General features: G+C 39.0%; 1 protein-coding gene across 3 annotated transcripts in view; it reads right to left on the bottom strand.

Moving 5' to 3' along the window:
- Positions 1-608: 608 nt before the first annotated feature.
- The window catches only part of ACVR2B (activin A receptor type 2B), a 122,441-nt gene continuing 110,335 nt past the window's right edge, over positions 609-12,714 (bottom strand). For all 3 annotated transcript variants that reach the window (XM_027648361.1, XM_027648360.1, XM_027648362.1), the window contains 2 exons: positions 10,824-10,954; positions 609-9,748 (listed from right to left, as the gene is read on the bottom strand). In XM_027648361.1, the coding sequence (XP_027504162.1) occupies positions 9,554-9,748; positions 10,824-10,954 (326 nt within the window). In that variant the 3' untranslated portion in view covers positions 609-9,553. The remainder of the gene's footprint in view (positions 9,749-10,823; positions 10,955-12,714) is intronic.

Genomic DNA, 12,714 nt, shown 5'->3' with positions numbered 1-12,714 from the left:
TTTTTTTTTTTTTAAAATCTTTTTCCGGATCCTTTGGTTTCTGGCAGTTGCAGCTACGTTGCTGGACTTTGTTGATACAGCTTAACACGCACATAATGCTCTGTGTGAACAGTTCTTTGCTAGGAATGATAAGCAGTGTTACCATAGTGCTACAAAGAGGCAACACACTCAAAAGGACATAGTAATTTTATAGTAATAAAGTAATAATAACAAAAGGACGCAGGTTGCCCAGAGAAGCTGTGGCTGCATCATCCCTGGAAGTTCAAGGCCAGGTTGGATGGAACTTGGAGCAACCTGGGCTAGTGGAAGGTGTCCCTGCCCATGGCGGGAAGACTGGATCTAGCTGATCTTTCAGGTTCCTTCTAACCCAAACCATTCTATGATTCTATGAATTTCAGCTAATTCCTTCTTCTCTTTGAAATTGTTTGCAAGTGATGGGAGTAGAGGCTTCAGATATGCCTCTACAGAGGTTTTGTTAGAGATTTTGGATAGCAGAGATGCCATTGCAACACCTAAAACATTCTTCTATGAAAAAGGAAATCCTCCAGCTAGATGCCAAAGGCAATAAAATAACAATGATTTTAACATCACACCAATGAGGGAAACAGTTATTTGTAATTTACTGTTTATTTTCATATACAAAAAGATAAACTTGAAATAGTTCTTTCTAGGTTTTTTCCTCCTATCTGTTGGGGTGTAGCTGCTTCACACAGGGCAAATACTACATTCATACTGGTTTATTCGGACACCCAGTGCAAAGCTGAAGCAGCAAAACTCCAACTTGGCAGATCTAATTTCAAACTTGAGACTCATTTCTAAAATACCACAGTAAAAAGGAACAAAGATCCACTGCAAATTCATGAACTATGATACAATGTTCTTTCCAAAATGTCTTCATTTCATAACTGCAATACAATGGATGTCTGCATTAGGCCATTTTATATGTACATTTTATATATACATACTTCTGCAGAATATATATATAAAATATACATATATGAAAAATCAGCACACTTCAATCCAAAAGGGGTTACAGCAACGAGCTTAACTCTCTGTATACTTTTTTCTTTAACAGGATACTTTAGTATAACTTCTGTTAACTCAGTAGTACAAGCTATCTCTGTTCTACATTTTTATAGCTACAAGAGTGAAATATAACCTACAACATTTACATTTCACATATCTTGGTATACAAACAGTACTTATTGAATTTGAGCCAAGGACCAAAAGACTCTTTAAAAATTATTTCACCATCTGATAGAGCTTCCTGTAATTTACACTCAGTTTATTCCGCAATCTTCTAAATCATTTACTTAATCTCATAGTTTGAGTTTAAATCCATTCAAACTGGAAATCCTGGAGAAACAGGTTACTGCAAACTCTTATGTATACTCTATATATACAAGTTAAGTAACACAGCGTAATAAGACTTAGCTATTTATCCTAAAACTGATATACACATATTTCACTACGCTAGACAAGTCTTAGGATTTTTTATTTTATTTCTTTAAATAAAGCACAAATTTAGAAGTAGCTGGTAAAACTTACAATAAGATGGTTTAAAATGACAAATGGTTAGGGTGAGATTTCTTCCTGCTGGTGCCAAAACATTTTCTTGTGAGTTTTTGTACTATGCTGTGTTGTTTAACTGTATGTGTCTAATGTGACATGCAGAAAGCTCTTTCCACAAGAATTGACATCAAACTGTACTTAAGTCGACTTTACAGTACAAAATTTGTCAAACTTAGGGACGAATGTGAAAATATTAACAGGTGAAAGATCAGACTTTCAACTCTATCATGAGGATCATGCAGAATTCATTAAGCAGAGAGTTCGAACAGACTGACAATGGCATTGTGCGGGTTTATGGCATAGAACTGAGGCCAAGAATGTTACTTAGTTTGCAGTAACCACCTCCTTCAATCCTGATCCGCCAACAGATCGACTTTTGCATCGTAGTTATTCCATTGGAAGGCCAGCAGCATTGCAAAATGCCTCCTCCTGGGAGATTTTAGCACTTTGATTTACCAAAGATAATAATCATCAACAGCCATAGAAACATTAGACAGTCAAGAAAAAAATGGGGAAAGGGAACCGTCTAATTTTCTTCCTTTACTAATAGTAAATTAATTACTAGTCATTCACTATCAGTAATTAAATGAATTACTAGTAATAGTAAATTCATTAGTATTTGGACAGGAAAGCTACTATGTTGTCCAAGTAAAATATGGACTGTAATGTTGCATCAACTACATGGATACATCTTTTAAAACCAGACATTTGGGAGGGGGAACACATACAGTAAAATGTTAATGTAAAAAATGGTCTAACTTTTTATTTTTCCCGCAGAAAATACGGCCTGAAAAGAATTCTCTTCGACAAAGTACCACTAAGAAGTTGCTGTAGTTGAAGGTCTGATTTTACAAGAAGATTCTTGGGAGAAAGTAGTTGGAAAAAGAAAAGGGCCAGACAGGTTCTAAGTCTCGTCAACATGATTTTTGTTATACACAAAGTTGCTCTGGTGCTAAGTCCACCTTCAGGAGCTATGAGATGGTCCAACCTCCTCTTCCTCCTCTGCAATGGCTGGATTTTTGGTCCAGGTTGTTTTTGGGGGGTTATTTTGGTGTTTAAACAGAGGTGGCAATGCTGAAAGCCAGCGACTACTGAATTAGGATTTTAATTGACTAGGATGGTTACTGATTCAACTTCAATTCATCAAAACAGTGGAAAAATTGAATAAAGTATGGCCAATGCCTTACTCATCACAGAAACAGAAGCTACAAAATCTTCCCAGAACATGTTTTAGTTTTGCAATACCAGCCTTACTGCAATGTTATACACTGAGTTTTTGCTTTTTAACACCTGGAAAGATTAAGAGGCCTCCGCTTCAAAATCGGACAAAAAATGCAGAAATAATGTTTTATTTGCATTATCTGCCCCATTAAAATACTGAAATAAAAGGCTAACAAAGGAAGCACTTTTCAGAGAACACTTTTTCTTGATAGGTATCCAGCACAATGCCATTATAGAGCTTCATAGAAGTCCTTTTGGTTTCAATGTTGGAAAACAAAATAAGTTTTGCTTTTTTCCTTCAGTCCTTGGGGATCACTTTCTGTTGACGTATATATATATATATATCATATATATACATGTATATATGTATATGATACATATATATAAACACCCATATATAGCAAGGTTCCTGTTTGCAATATGTTACAATATTGTAGTATCAAGGAGAATCCAGATAGCAACACTGTTTAACATGAGGTTTGAGGTAATTGGTTTTTGAAATACCTGGATCACAGACTGCATCCAGAAATAACAGCTGGGCAATGAAAAGTTGGGGATTTTTTTTCAGACAGAAAAAAGAAAAAAAAAAAAAAGAAACGTAAAGCTTACAGCAGTTGCTTTTACATGGAAAAATAAAGGCACAACAGAATAATAGCATTACATTTCAGAACAGCTGGATGGACATAACACAAGTGTGATCTCCTTCTGTGGAAGTGTCCTGACAAAAAGGATTGCTGCTTACTCCACAGGCTACTACTTCAATCAGGGAACAGAGCATGACCCTGAAATGAGTTACAAAACAGGAACTCCCATGTGAGTAAGGGACCAGGTGTGCTTGGAAGGTGTTCCAGGAACACACGCGCACTCGTGGTCACACAGGATTGGATGGCAACTCTCTCCCTGATTTTCCACAGGGCCAGGACTTCACCCAAACACAGTTGAGGGACTCAGCAATTCTAGAAGCCTGCTTGAAGTGGTGTAAGCACTGATTTCAAAAGGCACACTGTCAAACCAGCTCCAAGGTAGAGCCATGTATTGTTTGGTTTAAAGCTTTCTTCAGTAACTCTCACCCAGTGACTCTGTGCTGTCAGGGTTAAGAGAACTAAAAAACCTGGAGTGAATTTTAGGTCTGATGGAAAAATAAGTTAAAAACCCCCCACATTTTCAGTTGCTTTTACTTTAATACTCTTAGAATACCTTGGTTTGATTACACAGATTTGAAAAGCTCTTTCTCTAGGAAGGGCTTCAGATGTGACAGTGCTCCTTTTCTTCAGTGCCTCCGATGCAGACGGTTAAATCTGATGTTGGGAACACAGAGCACATTATCTGTGTGTTCTGGTGAAGCCTGATTAGCTGTGTCATTTCAGAGAGAAGGAATTTCTAGGAACTGGTTTTATCAGGACTCTACTGGCAACAGCTCCTTACAGATCATATTGTCAATGCAGCAGACGCAGCTGCTATAAACGGATACGGCAGCGAGCGAGATCAGCCCGGCTATTTGGCCTTGGTAAACTCTTAACACCCTGACTTCACAACTCACTGCAGCACCCCAGCATATGCCAAAAGCCACACTGCTCACACATGGATACTCGCATGAATACATGAAAAAAACTCTTCCTGGTTTAACTGAAGATGGCCATAGAAAAGCAATAAGCATCTTTAGCAGAAGGGATGTGACACGCAAGATAACCTAAACATATACTCAGTGCCATCCTCAAAGCATGTCCAAGTACATCCAAACTTGCTCCTCAAACTCTTTTCAGGCTACACTTCTTCTATCCTCTAGACTTTGATGTAGTGCACACTTAATTTAAACATCATATATATATTTATTTATTTGCTGTGCGTACACAGACCTTTCTCCCTTTTCCCTGCAGCAACATATTAGACATTACAAAAATAATTTGTGGTATAAAAGAATTCTCACACAATGTAGAATTTTTGTTTTGTATATGTAACTAAAATATATATATATTTTTCCAAAAGTAAAAAAGTCAAAATGTCCTTATTTTCCTCTATTATATAGTCTATTTTATTTACAATGTTACCAAACAATATCCTGTATGTAAAAGTGATAAAAGTTTGCGGGACGCTTCCTGCTTAGCAACTTCTAAAGTGGAGTGTGGCTTGAAGAGGACTGCAACAACAGCACTGTCACACCTTATCAACCAGCACCTTCCTCTGCAATACAAGTTCCTTCCATACCGAGTGAAACCAGACCTTTCCCTGGAAAACCAGGGCAAGCTCTCACAGTCTGACTAGAAAGCAGCACAAGAGGAATAAAACGTGTGTTCTCTGTTTTCCGCACTGTGATATTAAGGGGGATCAGGATTCCTAATGGCGAGGCCTGACCCAGCCAACCTGGAAATATCTGCTTCCACTGAAATCAGTGACTTCAAGGGAGAACAGCAAGGAATCGGGAGACCCAAGGAAAATGCAGTGGAATTACCAGGAGGCACTCAAGGACCTTCTCTTCAAAACAAACATACACAAATATTTTGGCACTTCCATAGGTGTAACTATCTAGCACTGGATATTCTGTAAGACAATTTCAGCTGAAGAATGAGGCAGCATAAGAAATGGGTTTCTTTTGCCTTAAATAGAAATTTCTTAATTATCAGGATCAGCTAAAATCCTTAATCATAATGAATAAGCCTAGTACCACTTAACTGATGGTTATACTGGTTTATAGCCATCTGTTGTAATATGCACCTATATTTTAATATAAGCCACATACAATTTCCAGCCTTGCTGTACTAATGCAATTTCATTAGCAAGTCACAGCTCTATCATCTCAAAAAAATACCCCTATTTTAACCTCTGTGGTATTTCCAGTTTAAAAATGTGAACTTAAACTTTGTTCACCTAGGAAACCAGCACAGCCAGTGCAATAAATTCATAAAAGGGAATTACACTGGGAGGATGGGGAATCGTGGCTCTTAAATTCAAGGAGAATTTTTACTCAGGATATTTAATGTTAGCATTCACCTCAGAACTGCCATACAAGAGAGGAAGGTCACCAATAAAATTCTGCAGTCAAGTTTTTGAAGACTAACTTCCTCTATGTCTAAATGGGAAGGGAAATTTAGTGACTGGGAAGTAACAGAAGAGAGGTGTTGTTCCCATTCTATTCAAGGAAGTGTTAAGAGCAAAAGAGTTGCAGTTGCTTAAGACAGCTACACCTATGGATGTGCCCCATTCCTGACTTGGAAAAAGCCTCTGCAGCACCAAACAGAACCAAAATCATGTTGTCAAAGGCTAGATTAGTGGTGAGGGAACTACTTACTTGGCAGCTCAACTGTTGAAAGACCGATAAGTTAAAAGGAGCTTGTCTTCATTAATAAAATAGATACCAGTTTTAAAAAAAATCTTGAGCCAAACTCGTACAAATTTGGAAATAAGCGAAAGTTCAGGATTTCCTTCTCTGCTGCAATAGCAAGACACACGGACCTACATACATATAAAACTTGTAACTCAGCACACACGCAATTTGGAAATTCATTTTAAAGTCAGTTTCTGAATCCTGCTGACAAGATGATCTATAAGGAACCATTACACCAGGAAGATGTAATACTTTACAATCAATGTTCGGTCAGGGTTTGTACGGTCGTGCAGTTCCCCGCAGTAAGATAAGCTACATGTGAGAATTTTTGTTTATGCTTTCTCAAAAGAGAATATTTCAGACACTGTCTAATAGGCTATTAAAATCATATGGCACTTTCAATAAATACTTTAAAGCTTCTTAAAGAAATCAGGATAAAAAAGCAACTGCTGTAATAAGCCTGTTTTAACTATTATACGTAATGCTGAAGGAAAAAATCCAGAAGAGCAAACAGATATTAACAGTTAAAAGACAGTACAGCTTTTTTTCTTTCTGCAGCAATATGAACTGGCTCCCATTCCTGGGGAAACGGGAGCAAGCCCACCTCGAAACAAGTATTCACTCAACCTTAACTGCTCTACGCTCCACCCCAACCCTTACATCACTTCACTTCTAAAACATAGTCACATTATTATATAAATCTCAGTGCAGAAATGTATTAAACATGAAAAATACTGATCCTGCAAACATTTACAACCACGCTTAACATCAAGTGAGTGCCTAATGTCATGACACCAGAAGAGCTACCTACACCCTTAATGCCAAGCGTAGGTATGTTGCAGCATCAGGCCCAAAGATGCCAACCCCCACCGGGGACATCAGCTGGGTCAAAATGGTATCGTTCTGTCTGGTTTTGTCAAGGTTTTCTCAACATCAAGAAACATAAACTTTCAAACCTACACACGGAAACACAGTTACATGTGTGTACATACTAATATGCAATATACATTCAGTAACTTGAAAGAATAGGTTAAGACTTTATTCAGATAGACAAATTAAGGCAATTCTCTTAATGTCTCTTCAAGATAAAGGACCATGTCCTCATTTGTGACCTCTAGGTTTTAAAGCTATACTTTTCAAGAAATATATTTCAATTTTCTTTATATTTTCTCCAATTAGCAGTTTTGTTTGCTTAATAAATTATATCTGTGCAAGGGTGCACACTGATAATTTGGCAGTGGCGAGAAGTCCAATTCATTTACATAATACAGACTTTTTACATTTCCGTTACAGGGTGATTAGTTTAGGACTGCATTTTGGCTTAACACAAAGGAAAATTTAGAAGATCTGGCCATCCAATGGACATAACTTTGTCAGTCTAGCAAGACACAGAATTCATGTTATATTCAAAGTAAAAAAAAAAAAAAAAAAAAAATGGAAAAAAAATAAAAAAGAAAAGAAAAAAACGATGTACTGTCCTTTCACTAAAACAGACCAAAAAAAAAATATCACAGAATGGAAACAGCCTTCACAAATAAGAGTGAATAATGCCCAGGTACCTTATATAGGCAGTTATTCTACAACTGTATACAGTTATTTACAATGGTGCTTTATTAAACAAAACAACAAAAAAATGGTAGCACTTCCTAAAAGATTTTGGAACTTTTTTTCTTTTTTTTTCTTTTTTTAAAACTCCCTTGTCATAAAAGCCAACTTACATTAAAATATACTTACTACAAGACAACACAACTAACAAAATATATAATAAAACTCATACAAGTAGAAAATTCTGAGGTATTTCTGGTTTGAGGTGGTCTGTGGTCATGAAGTTTTAATTTTTTTTTTTTCAGTTTAAACCTCGGAAGCCACGTAATGTGTGTGTGTGTGTGTGTGTTTTGTGTTTGTTTTTTTGTGGTTTTTTTTAAAGTTTTTTTTTTTTTTAAACATTGCATGTTTTGCAAATTAAAAAAATATTTCATTGTTGAATCAGCAGCATTAGGAACATTCACTGACTAGAGCGAGTTTATGGCATAATAAGAGTAACGGTATCTTAGAATATGCACCACTTTAAGACAAAAAAGTTTCATCACAGAGTAAGGAGAAAGCAGTGTCAAAGAAACCGGTCAGAGAGATGCTGTGGGAATCACTGTTGCTGCTCAGCTGGGCAGCCCATAGGGTTCTCAAAGTTCTTCAGGTATTTTCACTCCCCCAACTCCAAATTAATAAAGAAAAAAAAACATTTACCCAGTTTCTACCCTTTTCCTCTTTCCACCTTCTAGACCGGTAGCTTGGGCTGACAGATAATCAATTCAAGGCCAAATTTCCTCAACTGACTCACACTTAAAATGAGATGCAAGAATTTTCCCATCTTCCAGTATTTTACCAAAGTGCTTCTGAAAGCACACTTTCCCACCTCTCCTGGTTACACCACTTAAAAGCATCCTTCCCACTGCTATCTGGAGTCAAAAAAATAAAAGGTAATTATAGTTCCTCTTTGTTCTTCTACTGCCAAGCCCGAGATTCTGGAGGAAGAAAGAACTAGCGCCTTGCTTCCAACCACTGTCTCTTTAACTCTGCTTTCTCCACACTCTGCTGCCGTTAATACTCTGCCCAGAAATGTCCTTCCCCTCCTCTAATGGTTACCTGAGAAGTAGCTCCATAGCAAATGATGTTTCCCCAAATGCTGCCAAGTCCAACGTCACTCTCCCCACCCCTATTCTACGCTCCCCCCTTCAATTCTACCATCAAGAATTAACATTCTCCGCCCAGTTACTTTTTTTTCCATGTTACAATGACACCCGTTAGATCCGTAAAGACACATCTGCTGTTTTTTTTTGAAGCTCACTTCCAAAAAAAAATAAAGATAAAAAAGGAACTGAACCCAAAACCAAAACAAAATGGGGAAAAATCCTTTTGAGGAAGGTGTGTTCTTTATATAACAGTCTTAAGTTTCCTCCACAGTTTGCAGCATTGCGTTTTTGAAGATGGTAGGTGGTTTTCCTTTATGTCACATAAGCTTTATGTCACAGATGCTCCGCTCAGAAGACAGACTGATAAAGAGAAATCCAGAAAACTGAATAAAATAAAAACAACTGAAGTGAGTTTGTTGAGGTTCTGAGGTACCTGCACCTTTTCTGCATTCATTAGTCGGCACCTGAATGCTTGCTGAAATGTCCATTTTTTTTAATACAGTAGAGCAATGTGCTGGTAAAATTGATCCAATCCAAAAAAATAATAATAATAATAATAACAATAATAATAAAAAGTCAAGATAAAATAGCAGCTGCATTCATGGGTTTGTTGGATTTTTGTGTTTTGTTTTCTTGTTTTTTTTTTTTTCCAAACTTTTTCCTTGTTGTTTTTTGTCGGTTCTTTTTTTTTTTTTTTTTCCCAAATCCACTGAGTCTGGAAAGACAAAAGTGAACCAGGACCCAGGACTCAGATACTAGACTCTTTGGGTGGCAAGTCCACGTTGGTGACGGACGTCACGATGGAGACGAGGCAGTCCGAGGTAGTGCCGTTTACGGATTTGCGGATCTGCGCAATGCGCTCCTCGACACAGCCCGCCGAGAGCCGAGCCTCCGCGTCGTGGTCCCAACACTCTTCGATGGTCACGCAGAGCTGCGCCAAGCCCTGCAGACAAAACAGGGAGAAAACACCTTCAGCAACATCGTCTGCTCCCGGGACTGCCCTTGAAGAGGGTGGTGAGGTCCATTTGGCACAGCCTAACGCTGTAAAGAAAACCTCTCTGCGATGTGCCAATTACCACAGGATAAGCTTTAACAATTACTTTAAATATGTGTTTTTGCGTTTAAGTTTTTGTTTTCTAAGGTTCTAAGTCTTGGTCGCATCCAGCCCCTAAAGCACTTTTTTAATATCAAAATAAATCCCAAGATTCAGCAGTCAGAGCTTAAAAAGACAAGACAACAAGAATTACGATTCCCTTGATAAAACTGTGAGAGCTGGCAGCACTGTGTCAGTTACTATGAAACCACTGCTTTGTTTGCAATCACTTCTCTCCACATCCCCAAAATAACTGAATTCAACAGTGCTGGGAGAGCACAGCTCTTATTTGAACCCTCATTTGAAGTAGAACACTAATCTTTTTCTACAACCCACAGCTCTCCCTGACTTCCAGGCAGTGAGGTGGTACACCTAAGTCTAGCCAAATCCATGGCAGTTTGGTCAAAATAGAGGCATTTGGCTTCTTACTGAAGCCCTGTGAGACATCATCATCTGCTCAGTTTCCCAATCTGAGAAAAATCAGCTCTTTCATTAGAAACACGAGCCTGAAATGATCTACCTCTGGGAAACCCATGCTGCGTTTTGCTTCACTGTCTGCTTGCCTTCACGTCTAATTAATTTTTTCCTCAAAAAACTGTTCCAAGTCTTGCATGTCATCTAGCTTGTGAGGAACATGTCTCCAACGATATGGATCATTTTCTTTTTCTTAATGAAAGGACTTTATTTTCCATTCTTGCACCATATTAAAGGAGTCCTACTAAACCACCACACATTCAGCACTGGCTGATTAATCAGCTGGTTTACTCTCTAAATACAAGGGAAAAACAGAAAGGGGAGCACAAAGGTGTTGAGCAACCCCTCATTCCCCATCACTGATTCTCTCTAGGACTGGGAATGCCTAACAACATCCCTCATTCCCATCACACAGGAAAGTATTTTCCACTGTTAACCAGGAGGGACGTACAGGATGTTTTAGCCAGTGATCCTTGAACACAGGGCGCATCTTCTTGTGAACCACCACTTCTTGCAGGTCCTCAAGGGATGGGTGCTGACCTATTTCTTCTTCAAAAGGCAGCATGTATTCATCCACTGGACCTAAGGTGCACACAGAGAATCAGGTTAGCATAGAAATGTTCTCTGCAGAGCCACGTCCTCTCCATGCATGAGAGAGCTGTGGCTCCAGAGCAACCTCAACCCACTGCAACAAAGCCTGACATTCACATGTCACTGCAGACAAATGTGATTTACATTCCTCCTGCACAGTGGTCTTTGCTGTCCCTGCTGCTTGTCTGGACAGGCATTTTCCACCTCGTTGAGTTACGAATCCTATCCCTCAGCTGGGCCTCCTGATCCCACCGCTCTCCTTGAGGAAGCTGGCCTGGTAGTCTTTGATTTATTTTAATAGAAGGAGTAAATCAGTCCATCCTTCCCACATTTTAGCATAGCAATTCAACACACAATAACTTAGAGAAAGGTTTCAGCATGAGAATAGTTTCATTTTAGCACTGACTAGTGAGGTCAACTATATGCAACACGTAAGAGTTTCGTGCTTTGTGATCTGGCTTGCTCGTAGGTTTGAGTCAGCCCTGACATGCTGGAACCAGACGCAGTTGTCCCAGGTACCAGCTCCTAAGTGTAAAATGATTTCTGAACACTTTAGTTAGAACAGTTATGGCTGTGAACTGCCCTGGGCCATGGGAACGAGACAACTGCTATGAGTATCAGTGCAGATGCTGGATGGTAGCAATAACTTCCGCTTATTGAAACATCATTTGGCTTTTGGCAACGTGTAGATGCTCTCTCAAAAACAGCAGCCCATCTTAACTGATTGGCTTTCTCAGGGTGCTCTGTGGCATCACTAGCGGTTTCTCAGCAGCAAAAAGTGATCATTTGGAAGAGCAGAGGTATTTCAAGAGGGTCTTTCCAGCCTAAAATAAAAGAGCTGACCTCTTCATCTGGCCATGAACTGTGGCACCAGCAACATGATGTTTAGGTACTCTAAAAAATAAAATCACTAAACTGGCTTTACCATTTTTCTTGACTCAACACCAGTCACTAAATCAAACTGAAACACTCGCTCCAACAGATGGCTCAATAATGCTCATGACTTTCCTCTACTCTTCCTCCAAGAGGAATCCAAGCTATGGAGAGCTGAACTGGTGATCTCCAAGCAAAATCTGCTGTTTACACAACATCACTTCAGAGCTAGAAGTGCAAAAGGAAGCTTTCCCTCTGATTTAATGGTGCTGTGTGTAGCACCTGGAGCACCTGTAGCACCTGGAGCCAGCTGCTGCCTGAGAAGAGTGGAAAGGAGATCACAAAGGTGGCAGAAAAAAATCCAAGGGGATGTTTGGGGCACCTCAACAGAGAAGGGTTAAGCCTACGTGAGTGACCTGAGTACCACTGTTTCACCCTACTGTGCTCCTCAGTTCCTGCTCCTCCAGCATTTTACCTGGTTAGATTGTAAATTTTTGAAGAAGAGATCTTCTATTATCACACACCTATGCAGACATCCTAATTATAATCAAGCTCCTCAGTCCTACTGTAATGCTAACAAAAACATTTGAAGTCTAGCTGAGGTGCTGCTGTTCTATGAACTTTAGTTCAGACCACCCATATCTATACAAAAAGAAAAAGGTTGGAGGAAGCAGCCTGGGAGCTACTACAATGATATGATTGCTTCCCTGTCCAGGGGTGAGGTCCTGCACATGGTGAAGGAGTCACCAAAGGGCAGATGTGCTATTTGGACAGAAAAGATGCCTCACTGTCCCACATAATTTTAGGATAAAAAACCTGAGAAAGCAGACACCATGAAGTTCATTCTTTTAGATCCTTCAGGAGAAAGTGAGGTACTC

This window comes from Corapipo altera, unplaced genomic scaffold, assembly GCF_003945725.1.
Source record: "Corapipo altera isolate COAL_440 unplaced genomic scaffold, ASM394572v1 47, whole genome shotgun sequence".
Lineage (NCBI taxonomy): Eukaryota > Metazoa > Chordata > Aves > Passeriformes > Pipridae > Corapipo > Corapipo altera.
Note: the sequence above shows the minus strand (reverse complement) of the source record. Positions and strands in the feature narration are given on the sequence as shown.